General features: G+C 37.1%; 3 protein-coding genes across 4 annotated transcripts; 2 read left to right on the plus strand and 1 right to left on the minus strand.

The window, feature by feature from the left end:
* Nucleotides 1-1,599: 1,599 nt before the first annotated feature.
* On the plus strand, nucleotides 1,600-4,695 carry LOC126808549 (KRR1 small subunit processome component homolog). Its single transcript, XM_050533390.2, has one exon. It carries the CDS (start codon nucleotides 1,620-1,622, stop codon nucleotides 2,667-2,669), a length of 1,050 nt encoding a protein of 349 aa, XP_050389347.1. The 5' UTR covers nucleotides 1,600-1,619; the 3' UTR covers nucleotides 2,670-4,695.
* Nucleotides 4,696-6,240: 1,545 nt separating this feature from the next.
* On the plus strand, nucleotides 6,241-8,406 carry LOC126808552 (prostaglandin F synthase 1). Of its 2 annotated transcripts, none has more exons than XM_050533394.1 (2): nucleotides 6,241-6,320; nucleotides 7,234-8,406. In XM_050533394.1, the coding sequence occupies exon 2, from the start codon at nucleotides 7,253-7,255 to the stop codon at nucleotides 8,210-8,212; it is 960 nt and encodes a 319-aa protein (XP_050389351.1). In that variant the 5' UTR covers nucleotides 6,241-6,320; nucleotides 7,234-7,252; the 3' UTR covers nucleotides 8,213-8,406. The 2 variants fall into 2 exon arrangements, with proteins under 2 accessions (XP_050389351.1, XP_050389352.1); XM_050533395.2 differs by having other exon boundaries at nucleotides 6,242-6,302.
* A 3,408-nt stretch (nucleotides 8,407-11,814) lies between these two features.
* Nucleotides 11,815-18,369, minus strand: LOC126808565 (actin-related protein 2/3 complex subunit 5). The gene is made up of 4 exons (XM_056098331.1): nucleotides 18,096-18,369; nucleotides 16,422-16,493; nucleotides 14,805-14,981; nucleotides 11,815-13,678 (listed from the first exon to the last, which is right to left on the minus strand). Exons 1-4 carry the CDS (start codon nucleotides 18,231-18,233, stop codon nucleotides 13,616-13,618), a joined length of 450 nt encoding a protein of 149 aa, XP_055954306.1. The 5' UTR covers nucleotides 18,234-18,369; the 3' UTR covers nucleotides 11,815-13,615.
* Nucleotides 18,370-24,209: the final 5,840 nt, after the last annotated feature.

Below are 24,209 nucleotides of genomic sequence, written 5' to 3' on the forward strand. Positions count from 1 at the left end.
CACTACATTGTCTCGGCTTTGAATCCTGGTGGGAAGAACATTGGCATTTATCAAGCCTGTATGTAGTGTTGTCGACAAGGAAAGTACGTGTTTCCCAGTCGTTCGGATGGGACGAAAAATCAATGTCAACGACCCGTGTATCAATAATTTATTTCCAACTTCATTGATGTTTAGTGAACTACAGGATAGAATATGCGCCATCCACGATCAGCAGTACTGTTTCTGAATTGGTAGCACAATTTACCCAAATACACCCAAATCCCGATCTGATTAAAATACAGATCTATATTTCATTTTTTTTTTTTTTTTATACGCCCACATTTTGATGTGGACGTATATTGTCGTCGCCCCTGTCCGTCCGGACGTCCGTCCGTCCACAATTGTTTGTGGACACTCTACAGGTCACAATTCTTGTCCGATTTTGACGAAACTTGAAATATAGGTTTATCTCCAAAAGATCTCGGCTGCTTTCGATATTGGCATGTATCGGATCGAAACTTCATGGATTATGGCCCCTGTTTGTACGAAAAATCACGTTTTTAGCTTGTGGACCCTATAGAGGTCACAATTTTTATCCGATTTTGTTGAAACTTGAAATGTAAGTTTATAACACAAAGATCTCGACTCCTTTCGATATTTGCGCATATCGAATTGTAATTTCCTGAATTATGGCCCTTGATTGTAGGAAAAATCACTTTCTTTTTAGCTTGTTCTCTATCCATCTCTCGAAAATGTGGGCGTATCCTGCCTGGCAGCCGCTGGTTATACTTTCGATGGCCTAGTACACCACATGAAGATCTGGTTGTAATGGAAGGTCATTTGATTAACCAATCAGCGTTGATGTTTCTAGTGGATTACCCACAGTTCCGTGCACCTCACGCCAAAAACACTCACCGTAAACAGACCGTTTAGATCATTGGCTAATCCCTCATATCACCCAGAACGTGGGTTATGTAACAACTCTTCCAGATCCTAGCGTAGTAAAGACAAGTATAACGAAATTTTTAACTATAAAAAAACGAAACGAAATAGGATTTGTGTTTCAACATTATTTAAACTCATATTACAATAATTTATATCGATTATTGATAATTTGTCGTTCTTTATATCAAATTGTCATTTTTTATTTAAAATCGTAGCATTTTTGTTTCCAAATGTGATGATGAAATAATGGTAGCTTTGAGTAGATTTGTGTATTACACAAGTTATGTCTCTTGATTACACCTTCCAAACTTGCTTGAAAATCGTAATTTTAGGGGCATTTTGACACAAAATTTTTAATTAAAAATGCCAATGTGGCATAAAGAACGGTATATTATCAAATATCGATTGTAGATTATTGTGGTATGAGTTTAAAAAATGGATAGATTGTAGTAAATAGTGCTACTTGTCAAGAGCAATAACTTTTTGATTTTAGATTTTTTAAAAATAGAAAAAAAATACTTAAATTTAGAAATTACTTTGAATATTCACAACTGGTGTAGAATCCAATAAAATACAGCGATTTGAGATAACACGCCAACTGCCTTACCACGAAACGAAAACTAATGTAGGTTTAGGTCCACGCCATATAATTAGATAGAGCCCAGCAGCGCCATCTATAGTAAACTATAACCAGCATGGCCGAAACAAGTGAAGAAATTCCTGCTATTTCTCATGATTCTGGGAAGAAAAAGAAGTTCCCAAAGAAAAAGAAAGCTGTCATTGAGGTGCCAGAAGGATGGACAGAACCCAGGTTCACGAAAGAGGACAACCCACACGGGATGTTGGCTGAGAGTTCGTTTGAGATAAAGTTCCCACAATATCGTGAAACTTACATCAGAGAATGCTGGCCACTTGTCCAAAAAGTCTTGAAAGATCATTTATTAATTTCAGAATTAGATTTGGTCGAGGGCGTTATGTCAGTCAAAACGACAAGAAAAACATGGGACCCTTACATTATAATAAAAGCGAGGGATTTTTGTAAATTATTAGCACGAAGCGTACCATTTGAACATTCAGTTAAAATTCTGGAGGATAAAATCGGCTGTGACATCATAAAAATTTCATCGTATGTGCGTAACAAAGAACGATTTATTAAAAGACGAGATCGACTAATTGGACCCGATGGTGCGACACTGAAAGCTATTGAACTGTTGACCGACTGCTATATTTTAGTTCAAGGTCGGACTGTGTCTGTTGTAGGTCCATACGGGGGTTTAAACGATGTTCGTGATATCGTGGAGCAGACGATGCTAAATACCCACCCAGTCTACACGATAAAACGACTGATGATAAAAAGGGAATTAATGAAACATCCAGAATTAAAAAATGAAAATTGGGAGCGGTTCATGCCGCAATTCAAAAAGAAGAATCATCAGCAGAAGGCTAAAACTGTCTTTAAGAAGAAAGAGTATACCCCATTCCCACCTCCCATGCCCGAGTCAAAAATGGACAAACAGTTGGCTTCAGGTGAATATTTTCTCAATGAGAAGCAGAAGCATGTGAAAAAATTGATGGAACGCAAAGAGAAGGATAAAGTGGCGAAAGCTAAACAGCGGGAAAAACGAAGAGCAGATTTTGTGCCTCCTGAGGAAACAAGTGCTCCAAGGAAAAAACAGAAAACTGAATCAAGTGGGGTCGATGTCGTGGATTTGAAACGCAAAGTTAAAAAAGCTCAGAAAAAATAAAAACCATGAAACATTTGTTGTGGCCTTTGAACTTTACGATAATTTAACTTGGTAAAAATTACAACAAAAGACAATCTGGAATTAAAATCATGTCTTTCTCTGCATAAATTAAATGTTTATCTTTTGGTGAATAAATACATGTAACCTAGAATAATTATTTGAAGTTCTGAAATGTAACGCTTTTCATATGGGAAGCCTAATTTCCCTGCATTGTATAATCTTACCTGTAAAAGTCAATATTGAGTAATTATAGAGTAATTAAACTAATTTAATAAAACAATAGGTTTAAACTCAAGGAGTTTCAGTGGAAAGCACTCCTATTTGAAAAAATTACTTCCAAATAGTCCATGTATTTTTTTCATCAGAATTTTACGGCATGGTTTCGCCTTGTCAGCGGTGCAGAACGGAGGGCCTGATAAGGACAGCTATCTAATCATTCGGATATGCCTGTTTTCATTAGCCCAGTTGGAGCAGAACAGTGGGTGGGGGATCACATGGCTAAGTGGATAAGACGCTGGCTCACTAGTCTGGAGGTCGGCGTTCGATCCCTGCATTGGCCGAGAAAGTTCATCCTGATTTTACGGCGTGGTTTCTCCTTGTCAGTGATGCAGGATGGAGGGTCTGACATGGATAGCTGTCTAGTCATTTGGATGGGACGAAAAACCGAGGACCCGTGTACACATTGGCGTGCATGTAAAAGATCCCTTGGCAGTTGGAATTCGATATAAGAGTAGGCCGTAGCGCCGCTGCCCGGGCAAAATTTCCCTCATAGCACACTGTATGGCGTATGTCCGTCTTCATTAGCCCAGGTTAGGAGCAGAACAGTAGGACGTTAAACCCCATTTCATTTCATTTGCAGAACAGTGGGGACCTTAACCCCCATTTCATTTCATTTTCATTCATGTATTTTCAGTGTCTGTAACAATTTTTTTTTTAGATATTTACAACATTTTATCCTCTTTCAGCCAATTTAAATCATTTTTAAGTAGACCTTATGTATTAACAAAGTTCCTGAGATTAGATTCATGGTCTATCAAAATACAATGTCGTAATAGAATTTTTAGATTTGGGGGGGGGGGGAGAAATGTCTCTGTTGGACATCCTATATACATCATTTGTACCAATGTTGTTTATTATTACAATGTATCAATATTCTGTGGATCATGTAAATAACAAAAGATTGTATTACATACCAATAAGACTGTCGTATACCTGGTAGACCTATACCCATATCATCTCCCTTTAGGTTTTCACTAATAAGGTATCGGGGAGGTACACTATTGAAGTTCCAGAATTGAATCCCCAAAGTCCCTGAGATTAGATTCATGGTCTATCAAAATACAATGTCGTAATAGAATTTTTAGATTTGGGGGGGGGGGGGGGAGAAATGTCTCTGTTGGACATCCTATATACATCATTTGTACCAATGTTGTTTATTATTACAATGTATCAATATTATGTGGATCAAGTAAATAACAAAAGATTGTATTACATACCAATAAGACTGTCGTATACCTGGTAGACCTATACCCAGATCATCTCCCTTTAGGTTTTCACTAATAAGGTATCGGGGAGGTACACTATTGAAGTTCCAGAATTGAATCCCCAAATTTGCGTTTTCGGTCTATGATGCATGAGCTGACTTTTAATAAGAAATTATCAGCCATGACAGCTGAAACATTTTCTTTGTGTTTAATTAGGTCATGATTATTCTATTCACTCCACCTATGCTGTCGGGACTGAATTCTGCATCACTTGGATTACTATTCCGTCAATATGTTGCCTACGAACCATTGATTATCAAAAAGATGTCATACATGTATTTAATTGACTACTGAGTACCACATGTAGATTCTTGTAGTGTAGTGCTACTGAGTTCATGTACCTACATGCAAACATAGTCTGCGACGTCAGTTTATCTGGTGCCGTTGCACGCTGATTAAAAAAAAAATTTGTATAAATATTTTATTGTTATTATTTTTTGTGTATTTCATGTATTGATAAATAAATAGAATGACTATCCTTATTTCTTGTGTAGATTCAGTGTGTTCTGTATTGGACCTTAAACGTAAACATTGTCAAAACTGACACAGTTATATGGGACAACAATCACTAGTTTATTATACACAAGCACGACGTTTCGATAAGTATTCTCTTATCGTTATCAAGCACAATGACATTGAGTAAACTGGAGGGTCTATATATATATGTACAATGTGAAACCATTCTTATTACTAATGACTGGATGATAAGGATAATAGAATACTTATTGAAACGTCTTGCTTGTGTATATTAAACCAGTGATTGTTGTCCCATATAACTGTGTCAGTTTTGTTATGTTTCCAATTGCTAAATGCCATTAAAGGATTGTAAAAATTGTCTTTGAGTGCATGCGATGCAATGGACCTAAACATAAAAACAGGAATTCATTCAGTGAAGAACCTACATGTAAGTGAATTGCCGTGCACAGGAAGTTACAATTCGATGGAATATAATTGTCCCTTGCCTTTAGAAGAAATCTGAGAACTAATAAAATGGGTCTGTGTCTGTCCGTCCGTCACACTTTTTGGGACACAATAAATGTCCGTCTAATTGAACTAGAATGTTTAAATTTGGTGTAGGGTCATTTCGGGACTAAATTTTATTTCAATAATTTGCTTGTGCGTAGGGGTCTTTAGCAGTGGGAGGACCCGGAGAAAACCCACGAGGTTGGACAGGCGACACTACTCCTTGTCACGTACAACTGGGGATTCCAAACCACGCTAGTTGACTCAATGACAGGCCTTATGATACAGCACACGTGCTAACCATTTGACCATCCAAGCCCCCATTTGGTGTAGGTGTTTATTAGGTGAATGTCTTGATGGAGTCCGAAGATGAACATTGATTATGGCCCCTGATTGTATGAAAAATCTTGTTACAGCGTCGTTCTACTTCTTGATCATAACATCCAGGGGCAGATTGGGGCCGGTCCGGGGGCTTTCTGCCGGGAAAATTTTGAAAAATGAACCCCCAAATATGCGATTTGGTGGCATATCTGATTATACATGTAATCTCTGTCAAATAATATATTTCATAAATCGATTAATTTAGGCCAAAACCCCGACCTGCAAGTAATTTACAACCATCAACCTGTGAAATCATCATATCGTCATATGGAGGATTCTGAATTCCGGCCCACACACAGCACACCCAGCCCAGAAAGTCTATTATACCAGTCCATTCCAGACTCCAGTGATGGCGTGGCTGTCCGTTAAAGCCACCGGCCACATAAAACATGATCATCATCTCTCCATGGCCGGTCCAATACTCCCCCCCCCCCCTCCATATAATGTTCAGCAGAAAAAGGTTTTTTAGACGAATTGGACAAAATTATTTTTTTCAGTTTTTTGTCCGACCGGTCCTTCGTGCGATGGCCCGATGGCCCGATGGCCCAATATGCCCCTGGTAACATCTCTATCTTGGGAACGTTCTCCAACTGAACGAATTTGTCGTCAATGACGAAAGCAATGGTGGTCTGCATCCCTATTCCTAATTTTATTTGCCTCCCTTTATTACGACATCCGCCAATAAGTCTGAAAGGCCAAGTCAAATATTTATTTTCGTGGGCTTGGTGCGAAGGATTATTAGAGGGTATGATTTGAAGTACAGGTATTGGTGGATACCTTAAGCTTAATAATAACATGGATTGAAATCACAAACCTGTGATTGAAACATGGGCTGACAGTTCACGTCTGATAGGAAGAATTAGGGAAAATATCTACGAACACTGCGTTAAATTAGGCTATCTAAGTATCTTCTTATCTGTATTACAATTTACAAATGATATCGCACTAGAACTAGTAGTTAGTTAGGACAGTAGAATATGGATATAGTGAATCCATATAATCAAGAGAATATCATTTGCCAACGATTGTGTTAAAATATTGAGAAGCTACATCATGTCTTGGGTAATTCAGAAGATCGTGAAGAGAAATTGAAAGGAATAAGCTTAGACATTGTCATTGACATGGACCCTTTACAGGTCTATGAAGGCAGAAGACAGTTTCTTGAGTCAGCTGAGGGCTAGCTGTTTTGAGATGACGATATATTAAAATTGTCATTTAAAAGGTTGACATTGAATTGAATGTAACAGAGTTTAAAGTGAATCTAATTGACCTATAAGGCACATTTATGTCATACATAAATGAAGGTCGCGTGTTCTGTATTCATGTACATTTTTAATTATGTGTTGGTCCAGGGATCATTGTTGAATCGGGCTAATAATATGTGATTGTTATTTGCTGTAAATACTTGTGTCATTATGTGTTTCTTAGAATATAATTATGTTAGATGATTTTGTGTATTAACTTGTTTATTGCCACCTTTGTGTTACACCCTCAAAGACACCATACACGCCTTATGTGATTTGATTCATGATATTATTTGAGGAAGTCGTGTATAGGTATTAGGTGACAATTCATCATTGTACTTAGCTATAAATAGTGCTTGAATTAATAGAAGCATATTCTACAAGTTTATTCTTAGAATTCTTACAGTTTTTTTTATGTTTTCCCAATTGCAGAATACATGGAGATTCCAAGATGACATCGTTAAGGAAATATCTGACTTTAAACTCTGGAAGGAGAATACCAACTGTCGGGTTGGGGACTTTCTTGATGAAAAATGATGTCTTGAGAGAGGCCTTGGATTATGCTTTATATATTGGTTATCGGCACATTGATACAGCGCTATCTTACGGCAACGAGGTTGAGATCGGCGACGTGGTAGCATCCCGAATTAAAGATGGAACCGTAAAGCGTGCAGATTTGTTTATAACTACGAAAATTCCGCCAATATATTTAGATTATCAGGATTGTTTGCAAAGTGCAGAAAAATCATTGGATAATTTAAAATTAAAATATGTGGACATGTTGTTGATTCACCATCCGTGCGGTAATCCAAACAGAGGAGATGGAAACTTTAAACCCTTGGATGAAAATGGAGAAAGGGAAATAGTCAGCTATGATATTTTGCGGACCTGGAAAGCCATGGAGAAACTGGTTGGAGAAAATCAAACTGTGCATATCGGATTGTCAAATTGTCAACCCACTGTTATCAATAAAATATGGAAAGCCGCGAAAATCAAACCTTCAAATTTGCAACTCGAATGCCACGCTTATTTACAACAGAAGGAATTGGGAAAACTTTGTACGGAGAGGGGAATAATAATGACGTCATATGGAGCACTCGGTGCTATCACGAGACCCAATCAAAGCGGAAATAAACCTGTTTTATTGGATGATCTGGTAATAAAAGAAATAGCGAGTCGGATAAACAGGACACCAGGCGAAGTTCTACTAAATTATGTAGCCCAGTTGAATCGAGGCATTCTGCCAAAAAGTCAAACTAAAATTCGATTGAAACAGAATATAGAAGTATTAGATTGGTGCTTATCAAAAGAAGACATCAAACTTATTCAAACCTTGGATAGAAATGTGAAATATTTTGATTTCCCATGGGCTAAAAATCATCCGGATTATGTTCCCAACCAACCATTTTAACACAACGAGTCGTCTGTTACCTTAACCAAGTTGAACAGAATCGACTTGACATTCGAGTGTACCCGATAGTGGTTAGAATTAAAGGAGCAAAGTCTTTAATATTTTGCACCTAGAAATGGAAACAAATAGGTCGCAACGCATATATATAAATATAATAATGTAATACGAATGTATATAAACTGATTTTAATTCAACCGTTTCTGTTTTTACTGTAATTTCTAATCAGTTTTATTCGACGAAATACGCGAAGAGTCCCAGTTGAGTAGCATTCTTTAGCGTCTGGTTACCCCAGTCTACACCGGTAGTATTCAGGGATATTTTTAGCGTCGTTCATCCAGTCGCGTCATTACAAATGGTCACTGTATCTTAAATATTGGATATCAGAAGCCCAGCTTTATAAGATAATAACATCAATGTGAATTTAAATTGACCAATAAGCCGTGACTGCAATGTCGTAGACTGTGAATAATACTGAGTTTAAGACTTTAAAACTACTTTCAAGTATCGCGTGTCCAAATTTTAAGAAATCACAGCACCTTTATTTGACAATATCACAAAGTGTCTTCATTTCTTAAACAGGCATTATTCAAGAGCCAAATCTGCCTATCGCAGGATTTCTTTAGGCATGGAGTATTATATAAATTATTATCAATTAGACATTTATAAACATGACAAGAGCACAATCAACTCTCGATGCCATAGGATGGCTCCGATTTTAAGTAGATTAGAACGGTTCAGTCATTTAATTCAAAACTGGAGAATAGAGAATTAGACTCGAATGACCAATGGTTACGATCAATGCACACATCTTGTCAAAACTACAAACATTACTAACTTCGCTCAAAATAAAGTAATTTGAATGAAATCTTCAATATATTCATTTTGCATTATCTATTTTTGAAATATTATAGCGGACCAGCGCTTTATCTAAATCTAACGTAATGCCCCTTTAATGAATAAAATAATTTAAATTCTGGTCTTCCAGTTTTTGAATTGTTTTGCATTATGCAAGAGCTAAATCTGCCTATTGCAGGTCTTTCTTTAGGCCTGAAATGTTTTCTAAAGTATTAATTAGACATTAATTAACTGATCCAGGCCTTAATCAACTCTCGATGGCATCAGATTTCTCCGATATTAAATAGATTAGAATGGTTCAGTGATACTTCGATTTAATCAAATATGGAGGACCGAGACTTAGCTTCGATCAACCAGTACGGTGGTTGAAATTATTGCACACGTCTGTCAAACCTTCAAAGGCTAATATCTTCGCTTGCAATAGAGTAATTTGAATGAAATTTTCAAATTATTCATTTTACATCATCTACTTTCGAACTATTATAGCAAGAATGGCTAGTTCTTTATCTAAATCTTATATAATGTATCTTTAATGTAACACTATTTTAGTGATAACCGAGATCAGTTTCGTACATATAGGGTTTATTTACATTGAAACGGAATATAACACAACTACATAAATACAACAGTACCATCAATAATACAGGAACTTAAACTCTAAAGGAACACATCAGGACGGTACATTAACTATATTAAACCCACGATTCCGCCCCTCTGCTAAGACAGCTGCTGAGATCAAGCGAGTCCATGCACTCATCCAAACCTGTCTTCTACTTCCCACTCGTCTGTCAGCAAGCTCCTGGTTATGTAGGGTCCGACAATTGGGAAAATAGATAAGACTCCTGATCATATATGGAATTGTCTATTTATCACGTCAAGGTATGATTAACTGACCAGATGCATATTTCCTTTGAATTCCTGTGGAGATTGTACAAAAAGTTTGCCCCCCCCACCCCTGTGAATAAATTGTCGACTATAAAACCCCCGATATTATATACATTGTCCGTCAATTTTACAGCACCCCTGAGAACACTTCCTGCCCCCTCGTTGCTCTTATAGTTACGGCCCTGGTGCTGTGGGGTTGTAGATTCGCCCAGAAAGTGGTTTATATCTTACCTACAAGATCGTACTCCATTAGCCCAGTCGGAGCAGAACAGTAGGACGCTAAAACCCATTTCATTACGCATACCAGACCATAACTTCCTGGATTATGGTCCCTGATTGTACGAAACACATTTTTAACTTGTGTGCCCTCTAGAGGTTACAATGTTTATCCGATTTTAAAAAGCGTTTAAATATATCACCATTCCACCATAAAGAAGGCTGAGTTCCAATTTCAAGAAAAATCGAAACGAAATCGCCCGACAAAATGGTCGCCTATCTTTAACAGTCTGAATTTTATTATCTTTATAATAACATGTATTGTTATTTAACAGTCTGAATATTATTGTCTTTATTATAATACAGGTATTGTTATTTATAATAATAAATATTGTGGCAGTTTAGTAACAAGTCAATATTTTAAAGGAGATGTTTGAGTAACATGAGGAGTTCTTATAACCAGTCAATATTATCTATTATTTACCATTTGTACTGGAGGTTCTCCTGAGAGACCCAAAACATCCACCGACTGTCATCAAGTGAGTACTGGTGTCTAATATTATTTTAGTCTGGTGTTAAAAGAACTGGGCAACTCTGCTGTACTGTGTACTCAAGGCAACAGGAATTCTGGGGTCAGTTTTAATACCCCCTCTCGGCTTCTGTTAAAGATATTCAAATTTAACTAAAAGGCAACCAGGGACGTAATTAGCTCAGAGCAAGGGGGGGGGGGGACGGGAAGTGTTCTCAGGGGGTGCTGTAAAATTGACGGAGAATGTATATCTATTGTTTTCATGATCGATAATTTTTCACGGGGGGGGGGGTGTGTGTTCTAGTTACGGGCACTGCGAGCAACCTTTTGGACTTGGATCCAGTGCATGCACACCCATTAGGATTATAGTGTCTGAAGGAGACGGAGAGGGATATATGGTTTAACATCCACCTGACACAAACTTGGTCAATTTGGGACTAACATATATGGTTCAAATATATCTTAATTGGAGAGACAGAAATGGGGTTTAACATCCACTTGACACAAACTAGGTGATTTTGGGACTAACATTTAGCACATGGTTCAATTTTATTTCAACAAAATGTATTAGTCGTGGGAGGACCCAAAGAAAACCCATGATGTACTTCTAGTCACATATAAGCTGGAAATCAAATACACGCCACTTGACTTAATGACAGACCTTATGATTTAACATGCATGCATTGAACCATTCGACCCCCATCCGCCTTAGTGAATGAAGGGACAAATAGGTAATTTGGAGGCGATGAGTTGGGAACACTGCTCTGTCCTTCCTCAGATCGCACAGAATGTCTTGACAAGAAATCCCTTTTAACCCCATTCCCTACAAGACTTGCTTAGTTCCCCCTTGTCAGTAATACAGGACAGAGGGTCTGGCAAGGGACAACAAATAGTCATTCGGATGGGACAAAAAACGAGATCCTGTGAATACATTGGCATGCACTTAAAACAACCCTTGACAGATGGAATTTGATATAAGAGTGGGCTGTAGCGCCACTGCCCTGGCAAAATTTCCCTCATAGAACACTGTATGGTGTATGCCTGTCTTCATTAACCCTGCAGAACAAGAATAGTAGGACGTTCAACCCCTCCAAAAGAATGAAGAAAGTAAAACATCTTGTGATTTATTTTTTATAATTTTAATATGATGATTAAATGTGAGGCATGATATATATATTCAGGACAATATTATATTCTTTTACAATAGTTACATGCTCATTCTCATAGAATTCAAAGGTAAATGATGTTGTCGTTATTTTCCAAGATGGCCCTAAATTTATAGATATTTATCTTCAACCAAACAATGCTAAATCCACTGATCCCTGGATTCAATCATAGGGATGGCGGTATCCCTAGTGGTATCGTTCTACGCCACTGACCCCTGGATTTATTCACAGGGATGGCGGTATATGGGTGACTACCTTTAAAATTATTTGACGTAAACACATGTACAATTGCATCGAACGAAAAAAAACTACAAAAGGATAGACCTATACAAGCTAAATTATTTAATATCTGAAAATTTGCACTAGAAGGATTTGATATGACATCCACTGTATTGGAGGTCCACTACGATTAACTAGCTATATGTTCAAAGCCAATCTGTTTCACAGAGTATTACGAAAGTCTTCTAATATCTCTGTAAAAGATGACTGCCTTCAACACATGATGTCATATCACGCGGCATCAATCATTGGCTCAATGGGGCATGCATTGTTTACCTTTGATGTTACTGATTCGAGCAGAATGGTGCCTTTTACTCATTTTAATACCCATTTACACTAAAATAGGAAATAATTTTTACCTACAAATACTTCAAAGGTCTTTATTTATTTTTCTAATACATAAAAAAAAATGTTTTAGAATTTTATTTGTCGGAGAAAAAAGTTAATATTTGTGGCTCATTAAGTCGCATCGATGTCATCCTTATCAGTGATTGTCGCGGCCTAGCGAATATTCACTGCGGATCAGTGTGGTTCAGAGCCTGATGTATAGTTAATGATCGTGAGAGAGAGATTAATTAATATATTAATACTGCGCCAGGGAGTCAGTTTCAATATATTACACATTGTCCTATTTAAGACCATTAAACACCTTACAATACAGACACTATCTCGTACTTGCGTTTCCGGGAAATTATCAAGAGAGTCTGTATTTAATGTATGAATCCTAGTTCTCTTATTGAAATCTGATATATAACAACAACAGGACCATGAGTAGATAATATTATAAAAATAGAGTTTAACTGGCATAAAAACACGAGCTTGACTACATGTAGACCACTGCTTTCAATCGAACAGATTCCGGTTATAAACACTTGATCCAAATGAATACCAGAGACGTTTGGACTTATTCATGTTATTGGATTTATTTTCATCTATTTTTTAATTTAAGACATCTAACCGCGAGCATGCTCTACATTTTATTTCCATCTGGCCAATGAAATTGATGCTTTGTCCGTAAATGATCAATGGGATGCAACTTCCTGTGTTCTCTGTTATCCAGTCATCACATCAGACATTTAGGTAGATTTCAAGGGATGTGATAATGAACAGAAGGGTCTCATGAGAACAGACAGTCGATACACGCATCTTAATCTCAGAACCTAAAGCAGCGGAGGCAAACAAATTTATAAAATGAAAATTAACGTCTGCACCAACCTGGCTAATGAAGACCGAAGAAATTTATAAAAAAAAACGGAAACATAGATTGGCCTAATGAATTTATATAATTATGGTAAATGGGCATTCTACTAGTGGTCCTTTAAATCATTTTCTGTATCATGACAATACACATGTACATCATGACAATGTATGTGTACATCATGACAGATCATGACAATATATGTGTACATCATGACAATATATGTGTACATCATGACAATATATGATGAAGATGATTTGTTCTATGTTGAATATTTAAACTTTCTTTCTGTCTGTTAAAACTCTCATAATGCTTCCCAATCCACCGACGGCAAAAACCTGAAATGAAATCAATAAAATCTTTTAATATACTTTGATCCAATAGATAAAAAGTCATAATTCTTAATTCAAAACTGAAAATATTCTATACCTAATTACAAGTCTTATCAAAATTTGACAATATTTTTGTTTCTATTTATATTTACGCTACATTACATTATTAAGAGTTGACAATGGGTATGATAGTTGACAATAGGTATGATAGTTGACAATGGGTATGATAGTTGACAATGGATATGATAGTTGACAATGGGTATGATAGTTGACAACTTCAATGTTTGATAGTTGACAATGGGGATGATAGTTGACAATGGGTATGATAGTTGACAATTTCTATGTATGATAGTTGACAACTTCAATGTGTATGATAGTTAACAACTTCTATGTATGATAGTTGGCAAGTTCTATGTATAATAATTGACAACGCCTATGTATGATAGTTGACAACGCCTATGTATGATAGTTCACAACTTCTATCTATGATAATTGACAACTTCTATGTATGATAGTGGACAACTTCTATCTATGATAATTGACAACTTCTATGTATGATAGTTGACAACTTCTATCTATGATAATTGACAACTTCTATGTATGATAGTTGACAACATTATGGTATGATAGTAGACAACTTCTATGTATGATAGTGGACAACTTCTATGTATGATAATTGACAACTTCTATGTATGATAGTTGACAACTTCTATCTATGATAATTGACAACTTCTATGTATGATAGTTGACAACATTATGGTATGATAGTAGACAACTTCTATGTATGATAGTTGACAACATTATGGTATGATAGTAGACAACTTCTATGTATGATAGTTGACAGCTTCTATGTATGATAATTGACAGCTTCTATGTATGATAGTTGACAACTTCTATCTATGATAATTGACAACTTCTATGTATGATAGTTGACAACATTATGGTATGATAGTAGACAACTTCTATGTATGATAGTTGACAACATTATGGTATGATAGTAGACAACTTCTATGTATGATAGTGGACAACTTCTATCTATGATAATTGACAACTTTTATGTATAATAGTTGACAAGCTCTATGTTTGATAATTGACAACTTTTATGTTCTATTTATGATAGTAGATAACTTACCTTTTCATGCCATGTTAATAATATACCAGTATTATTGTCTTGGGCCCGTTCAAATCCTCGATAGATATATTTCATTAAAATATCAATATTAACAGTATCTAGAGATTTAACAGCGCCATCTATTTCACTAGCTTTAAACGCTAATAGAACACGTACAGCCAGGCCTAAAGCTCGATCCTAAAATAAATCAAATCAAACCACAATTAATACATTAAATATAGTCATCAAGGGAGCCACCTTGGCTTAGTGAGTAAGATGTTAGTTTTGTGGAGCACTGATTATTGATGGAGTTCGTCCTCCCATGAACGTACAATCAGGGGTAATAATCCAGAAATTTAAGGTTCGACATGTGTCCGAGCTATTTGGGAAATAAACATATATTGTAAGCTTCATCTAAATTGGATAAAAATTGTGACCTGTAGAGTGTCCACAAACAAATGTGAACAATGGTAACAGCATGATACGAGTTGATTATTGGCTTGTCATGTGAATAAATGTCTAATTAATACTTTATATAACATATGTTCGTTAAAAAAGTATTAACATTAGTGTTACTTTGCTCTTATTTTTTGAAAAATTTTCACAAGTTGTTTTCCTTTATTTTGTTAATGTAGAATGGTAATGAACTGCTCTTTTCATTTTCTTTGTTTTATTTGTTTCGTTTGAATTTGATTTATCTGTTTAGTTTTTGATTGTTTAATTTTTGTTAATGAAGTTGATTCTTTTAAACTTCGTTTTTTATTTTTGAACTCTACTTGGTGTAGGTGTTCATCAGGTAATACCTCGACTGAGTTCAATATAGAGATTAGCCGGTTGATTTATTGGATATAAACCTTTGAATAATAGCGCCTAACAGGCAGCTGTGTTTAATTGTGTTTAATTGTGTTTAATTATGTTCTCCTGATTTTGATTGTTTCTGTGTGTTTGAAGTAAATGTTTGTGATATGTGCTTAGAAACACTTCATGTGTAATGAAGCGCTATATAAATCGAACAATAATAATAATAATAATAATGTTGGCTCACCAACTGGGAGGACCTGTGTTCAAGCAAAAAAATGAACCCTTATCAGTCGGAATATGAAATAAGAGTAGGTCATAGTGCCGGCGCCTGGGCAAAATTTCCCTCATACATAGCACACTACATGGCATACGTCCATCTTCAATAGCCCAGTCAGCGCAGAACAGTCGGACATTAAACCCCATTTCATTTAATTTCATTAACAAAAGCCATCAAGGCTAATGTCCCTCATCTAATACTCGTGTACAGCTGTCACTGAGTGTGTCAGTTTGTGCCATTTGAGAGCAGTAGAGAGAGAGAGAGAGAGAGAGAGAGAGAGAGTTTAACCTACCCTCACCTAAAACCTAAAAAAGGTCATTTTGGGACGATTCTTTTGTGTAGGGACCGTCAGCAGTGTTTGGAAACCAAAGGACCCGGGGGAAAGCCTGCGTTGGATCGAACTCAATGACAACCCTTATGATCTATTTCGCAAATGTTACACCATTCGGACATGCAACCTCGTCCTTAACAGAAAAGTTATTGTGTACCAAAAAGTGCGACAGCCGCTTCTCCAAAATTGTAAAATAATTCAGAAGCTTGAAAATAAAAGTTAAACTTACTTTTACTTGTTGGTTTTTGGTTGCCAGGGGAGCATTATTTAATATCACCTTCAACGCATCTACATTTTTATTTGTAAACAAAGTTAAGGAAAGTTAAATAGCTAACGACATCAGAAATTTAAAAATAAAGTTACCTGGTCGAGATTCGTGAGGAATGTAAATATTTGGGACCAACGAGTCGTCTGTTCATAGCTTTTTTATTCATTACCATTTCTGAAGTGGTTAGTTTTCTTCTCAAAAAAACTAAGTTTCCAGGGCCCTGTCTCTCGAAATCTTAACTAAAGATAAAATCAAAATTTTAGTAGATACCTTAATTTTGATTGGCTAAGCACTAAAATCAATCTAATATTATCCAATCAAATTACTAAAATTTGGATTTTTATCTTGGTTAAAATTTCGTGAAACCGCCCCCCAATTGTGATTTTGCCCTGTCCTTCATGATAACCGTGACTACTTCCATCTTTCTATGGATTCAATGTACCGTATATATATTGCTGATTTGCCGGGACTGAGGGTCAGATTATGCTTTAGTGTCTGGGTGAATACATCTTCAAAAGAAGGCTTGATCTCGTTTTAACTATGTACATCTTATCAAGGCCTTCACGTAATACCCTGCATATTGCGGCACTAATTTCTATTGGGTACAAGCCCAACCTGTAAGCCTATCAGATTCCTTGATCGTCGCAAATACCAAGTCTCACGCTTTCAAGCTAAAATGTCTACCTGTGATAATCAAGTTGCAAAGTTCAAGGTTCAATTAATGTCAAGTTTCCGTGGAGGTTGAGATGTCAGTCATGTCACAACCTCAGATTGGACGCTACTGCTCGTGTGTCTGTAGATAACATAGCTATAAGTTCGAGAATTGTGAAGTAAACAAGCAACCTCCAGATGTTGTGAAACTCGAAGTCGTTGCTTCAGGAACATGGGGTGAATAAGATTGTGACTGGATTAGTAAGACAGTGGCTGGGTGGCCGGTTGTATAGGCAGTTTCTGGGTGAGTAAGACAGTGGCTGGGTGGCTTGTTGAGTAAGGCACACTAACAAAGAGATCAAGGAGGAAAGTGTCTCTGGGTGTTCCGGCAGGGTTTCACCTTGTCAATGGTGCACGACAGAGGGCCTGGTAAGGGACAGAACCTAGTTTTATGGATAGGAAGAAAAAAGGACGCGTTGCCCGGCGTTGGTGTGCATGTTAAAGAACCCTTGCTCGTTGTCATTAGCCTGGTTGGTTGTGGAGAATAGGACCTTAAACCATAGAATATCAGTTCCTAATGACAACCACCCCACCCACTCCACTAGCCCTAATGACACCCACCCTACTCGATCCACTCCACTAGCCCTAATGACACCCACCCCACCATACTCCACTCGCCCTAATGACACCCACCCTACTCATCCACTCCACTAGCCCTAATGACACCCACCCCACCATACTCCACTCGCCTTAATGACACTGAGCCCACCGCCACCCCACTCCCCCTAATGACACGGAGCCCACCGCTACCCCACTCCCCTTAATGACGCCCACCCTCTCAATTCGACTCGCCCTTACTATTAAGAGTCTCAAACCAAATTCTGCTGTATCCCCCGCCTCCATTATCTTACATTTATATAATTTTTACGTAATTTAGGAATTATATTTTATCTAAAACTATTTAAATATTGTATGAAAAGGATATTGTGTAAGTAGGCTCTGGACTTCACTTTCATTCGGTCCTTGTTCTGAGTCATCGTTGTCATCTTCTTGAAACCGATCCTCGTCGTACTGGTCAACATTCACCTTCCTAAATCGATTAGCACCTGTATTTTTAGACATAATGATTAATCAATCAATCAGTATTATCGATAATTAATTTGACGTGGTAATACACGGTTGTTATCACGTTTTCGGTGGAATGCAAAACTTTTTTCACACCCTCACTACAACCGGAAGTAAAAATTACACAATGTAGAACCTCCGGTTCCATCTAATATTTGGAGCACGACATGAACTAGTTCAATTTATTAATCAGTGGCGTCTTTTTTCGTTTCAAACATGCAAATTCCAAACATGAACTCAATAAGAAATGAAAGACGACCTTTACATTAAAGAAAAACAAATGTGAAATAATCCATTCTAAAGATAATTTAAAATAGGATGGTCAACAAATAACTCTGGTATCTTTTATGGATGCAAATACGCAAAAATATCAACAACCAAATTTAATAATATAGCATTCGATTTTAAAAATAAAAGAAATAAACCGGGCAATTGATGACGGGCATGTGCCATGCAGTGTGCTATGAGGGGAATTTTGCCCAGACAGTAGCACTAAGGCCTGCTCATATTTCGAATTCAAACTGTCAACGCATACACGGAACATCGGGGAAATAGGGGAAATAACCTCTTTTATAAAACCATAATATGGGAACTTTTCTCATTTTATGTTTGGGAGTATTAATTTGTTTTACCATCTGTAACAGCGATATAAGTTTGCCTCAACTATACTTTAAAATAATTCATTTATATATCGTGTATACGTACTAAATCTGCATATCACAGACCTTTCTTCTGGCTTCAAACGTTATATAAATTATCATTTAGACATTTATTCACATGACAAGCCTATAATCTACTCTCTAGGACATCAGCTGGCACAGATTAAAATGGATTGAAACGTGGTGGCCATTTAATGATTTAATTTAAAAATGAATCCAGTTACCGTTACTACGATAATAAACAATATATGACACGTCATATTAATGCCTTAAACAGTGATAACTTCCCTCAGAATAATGAAATTTTCAATATTTTCATTTTGCATTATCTATTTTTGAACTATTATAGCAAAAACGGACAGCTCTTTATCTAAATCTTACATATTGTATGTTTAAATGTTTTGAGGTTGTTGTAATCTGTAACGAATAATAAATGAGAGAGAGAAATGGGGTTTAACGTCCACTCGACACAAACTAGGTCATTTCGGGACTAACATATGGTTTAATTTTATTTCAATAATTCGCTTGCGCGTAGGGGTCTTTAGCAGTGGGAGGAAACCGGAGGACCCGGAGAAAACCCACGAGGTTGGACAGGCGACCCTACTCCTTGTCACGTACAACCGGGGATTCGAAACCACACCAGTTGACCCAATGACAGACTTTATGATACAGCACGCACGTGCTAACCATTCGGCCATCCAACCCCCCCCCCCCCGAATAATAAATGTATATTGGTACTATTTCCATGGTGTTTTTAGCGGCCGAACGAATATTTACCGAGCGATCAGTTTGATGTAGACCTTGTCATATATCCATATTGATTGATACCGATTTAATATTTTGTTGATGTGATAATTAACTTCCGTATGCGATATACCCTCAGGCCTATTTTACATGGTTTATGCTGGGAAATACATGTACAAGTGAACGTATGAGAAACAGATTGCAGGCATAGTAGGGGTGGGTGATCCCTGATTTTGTATCATCTTCAAGATCAGGTGGGAGCACACAACCCTAATAATGATATCGTTAGGGTGGGGTGGGTGGGGTATGATCGGTCCTGTTATTTTCGCTAGGCGCGTTTAAAATATGTCGAAGTAAATAAGCGTGCATAACGGACCTAATGAACCGAATTGAATATATTTCTCCATTTAAGCGTCACCACGATATTTTTCCATAAAAACTTGCGAATGCCTGATGCAGTTGCTTGATTAAGTCATAAGGAAATTCCATCTTCCATTCACGGTTGGAATTCGATGAAAGGTGGAAACACCTATCCTTCATAGAAACATCTTAGGCGTATACTATACTATACACGTCTTCATTAACCCGGTTGGTGCAGAAAAGTAGGTTTGAGTGTTAAATGTTAAAGTCCATTTCATATAACAAAAATATATACTAGTAACTGAGTATTTTCTCGATATTATTGATGCCATGTATAGTGATCAACTTGATATTGATATAGAAACAATGCGTGAATTGACGGATTACTGAGTAAATTACAATCTATTAGAATTTAATTATATCATCTCTATTTTACAATTTATATGTATCGACATTTAATTATATCATTCCTATTTTACAATTTATATGTATCGAGTCACCATGCTTATAGTTGGTGTATTTCCTACTCAAATGATTCATAATAACTGTTGATATTTGTGATGTTTATCAATAGACTATACTATCGCAGGCTGGTATAATTTAGGTCAACATCGCTTATAGAAGTTGATGAGAAAACAAATTCTCCATTAACATAGCTGTATAATAATATTCATCCATTTAGATTCAACCAGGACTGTATAGACTCAAAAGTGGGACCGTGATCCCCCGTTTCCAAAATCCCGTTTTGTTTTTGTTTTTTTCCAGAGATATGTGCATGACACGCCCTATCGCGCAGAATGGGGGATATGGTGGGGGTATAACTTGTGTCCCCCGCCCCCTATTACCCACAGCTGTTTTTACAGCGCTATAATACCGTGTAAATAAATATCGAAGTAAACCTTTTAAAACTTTTGTTAGACCAGGAAGAATAAAATAAACACCGTCTATATACAGCTAGGGTCCTGGGAAAAACTTGCACGCGACAAATATACAGTGAATATAACGTATACATACTTTCCCTGGCTTTAGCATCCATTAGCGGCATGATGACAACTTGAAGTAAACAAACAAATAAATAAATAAACAAATAAACAAATAAATCACAGGTTTCACAAACAAGGAACAGGCGACTCCGCTCTCAATATGTTAATGACGACCCAATTATTCATAAGCCAATATGACCAGTAAACCTGAACTTCCTTGGCAAACGTGAGAAACGCCTACTTGTATGTTGCGGCTATAAATTCGACCTTTGACCCCTCTTATTACTACTAGACCATGACAAAAGGAAGTTTTATATATACTATCTTATCTATATGGCATTATGGGCTGACGCTTGCGCCAATATGTAGATCAAACGTTAAAAACAGTTCCAAATAGTAAGTACAGGTGGATCACACCATACACAAATAAATACGCAGCCATTGCAAACAATAAACAAGAAGAGAGAGAGAAAGAGAGAGAGAGAGAGAGAGAGAGAGAGAGAGAGAGAGAGAGAGAGAAAGAGAGAGAAAGAGAGAGAGAGAGAGAAAGAGAGAGAAAGAGAGAGAGAGAGGGAGAAATGGGGTTTAACGTCCACTCGACACAAACTAGGACATTTCGGGACTAACACATGGTTCAACTTTATTTCAATAATTCGCTTGCGCGTAGGGGTGACAGGGGCATTTAGCAGTGGGTGGAAACCGGAGGACCCGGAGAAAACCCACGAGGTTGGACAGGCGACCCTACTCCTTGTCACGTACAACCGGGGATTCGAAACCACGCTAGTTGACTCAATGGCAGGCCTTATGATACAGCACGCACCAACCCCCCATATAAACAAGAAACGTTTGATCAAATTAAATAATCTTCAATAACCATCGCATCTAGTCGTGTGGATGGGATGAAAACCGAGGTCCCCAGTACACTTTAGCGTCAGTGTAAAAGATCCCTTGACAAAATAAAAAGAAGGCCGTAGCGTCGCTGCCGGGGTAAAATTGAAATAAGAGCAGAACGTAGCTCCGCTGCCCGGGTAAAATTATCCTCATAGCACCTCAATTTTATAAAAAAGAGAAAAATGGGGTTTAACGTCCACTCGACACAAACTAGGTCATTTCGGGACTAACATATGCTTCAATTTTATTTCTATAATTAGCTTGCACGAAGGGGTCTTAGAGGATACGGGAAAACCCGAGGGAAACCCACAAGGATGGATATGCGATCGTATTCCTTGTCACGTACAAGCGGAGAATCCAAACCACGCACTTGACTCAATGACAGACCTTCTGCTCCAACACGCACGCGTTAACCATTGAGCCACTCAATATACAGGACACGTGCTAAACAAATCATAAACTGAACAAACGATTTGGAAATCCGGGGTTGATATAGATAATCGGAAAACATATTGGGGCTCGTGCGGCAACGGTCTGGATGGAAAGGCAATCGTGGAAAAATTGATATTTTTATTTTTTAAAACATTGTCTGTATTTGGTGAGCTTCTGCGTGTTTTAATGATCATTTTCCTTATTAAAATAGCACTTTCAACCTTTTATATTGACTGTGTCCTCGGACCTCCTCTAAATCGACTTCTAAAAATATACCCTAGAAGTGCGGGAAACGAATAATTACAACAGTCACCCTTTTTACATGTTCCTGAAGCGACGACTGCGTGTCGGGCCCGTATCTACAGAGGGGCGCGAGGAGGCATCCCCCCCCCCCGCATGAAATGCTCACCCCCCCCCCCCCGCTCAGAAATTGCTAACAATCATTAAAGTATACACAGTTCCTTATATTAACCTAAAATAAAACTACGCTTCCCTAAGCAGGAGGAGGTATAATTCAGGCGACAAATGAATTGCGCGCTAAACTACAAACGAAAGACTAGGTAGCTTATATCATAATCAAGGGAGATAACTCTGCCGATACCGTTTTAGGCCACGTTGTCACAAACACTACATACATGATTATTGACACTGAAAAAACATGTAAAATAATTGTTTTGTCCAAGGAGTTTGGAAATATGGCAAATTTCAACCAAAACATACGCGACTGCAACTACCATAAACTAACTGTTTGAAGCCATATGCCAGGAGCGAAAAAATTATTAACATTTACCAGTACTGAGTACTGACAAAGTAAAGTGCGACTCGAAACAAAAATTTAGCGGTATTTATTTAAAACGCTATGCTACCAGTATGCGCATATTAATCCCACGGTATCTCATTACTTTATAAACCATTTTTTTGTACTAATCTAAAATAGTTTTAAATAAATTTAAAAAATCACGATTTTTTTTTGTTTGAATACTTATTTTAAAATGCTTATTAGACGCCTAGGTAACTACATAGCATGATGATTACAACAGTCTGTTAGAATGACCTTTCCGAAAATTTCCTCAAAATGTTCGCCCCCCTACCGAAAGGTAATGCCCCCCCCCCCCCCCCGCTTAATGGTGTCTAGATACGGGCCCGCTGCGAGTTTTACAACATCTGGACATTGCTTGTTTATTTCACAATTCCCGAACTTATAGCAATGTTATCTACAGACACGTGAGCAGTATAGCGTCCAATCAGAGGTTGTGAAATCGCGACCTCCACGGATGTACGTAGTTAAAGTGAGATCAAGCCTTCTATTGAAGCTGCCCTTTTCATAAATCTACATTTTATGAAGAAGAGTAAGTTTTTATTTTTTGGTGGCTTTAGTTTTCCATAATATTATTGTAGCGTTTAATGAATAGGTGGAGTGGATTGTATACAAGGGGTAAATAATTCGCTGGCCTATAGAAATAAGATCATAGGGTAATAATTCGCTGGTCTATAGAAATATGATTATAATATAAATGTATGTGATATATTCAACAGACCATCGTACATGCTCAAAGTTAAACGAGGCATTGTAAACCTTCAGGTTTAATACAGTAACATAATAAAAGCGACGTTTCTTTGAGATTCCTATCAAAGTTAAACGACGCATTATAAAACTTCAGGTTAAATACAGTATAACATAATAAAATCGACGTTTCATTGAGATATCAAGAATATTCAAGCTTTAATTAAAATAGTAATTGTATTCTATATTATGTTATTGTGTTTATTATGTTGTTGGAAGAAGAGTGTATTTAAAATATATCATAGTTCTCAAACTGATATTAAATCCTGTTTTTCTGCACCAACCGTGCATGATATACGTCATAGCGTGTGCAGTGTGAGAAATAGTTTGCCTGGTGTGA

The sequence above is a fragment of the Patella vulgata genome, chromosome 1 (genome assembly GCF_932274485.2).
Source record: "Patella vulgata chromosome 1, xgPatVulg1.2, whole genome shotgun sequence".
Taxonomy (NCBI): Eukaryota; Metazoa; Mollusca; class Gastropoda; family Patellidae; genus Patella; species Patella vulgata.

What these genes read in the sequence shown, in the direction of transcription:
- LOC126808549 (XM_050533390.2), top strand. Translation starts at nt 1,620, where the DNA reads ATGGCCGAAACAAGTGAAGAAATTCCTGCTATTTCTCATGATTCTGGG.
- LOC126808552 (XM_050533394.1), top strand. Translation starts at nt 7,253, where the DNA reads ATGACATCGTTAAGGAAATATCTGACTTTAAACTCTGGAAGGAGAATA.
- LOC126808565 (XM_056098331.1), bottom strand. Translation starts at nt 18,233, where the DNA reads ATGTCTAAAAATACAGGTGCTAATCGATTTAGGAAGGTGAATGTTGAC. An exon ending in CCAAAAACCAACAAGTAAAA is followed by an intron (nt 14,982 to 16,421) that starts GTAAGTTTAACT and finishes GATTTATTTTAG; the next exon opens with GATCGAGCTTTAGGCCTGGC. An exon ending in TATTAACATGGCATGAAAAG is followed by an intron (nt 13,679 to 14,804) that starts GTAAGTTATCTA and finishes ATTTCATTTCAG; the next exon opens with GTTTTTGCCGTCGGTGGATT.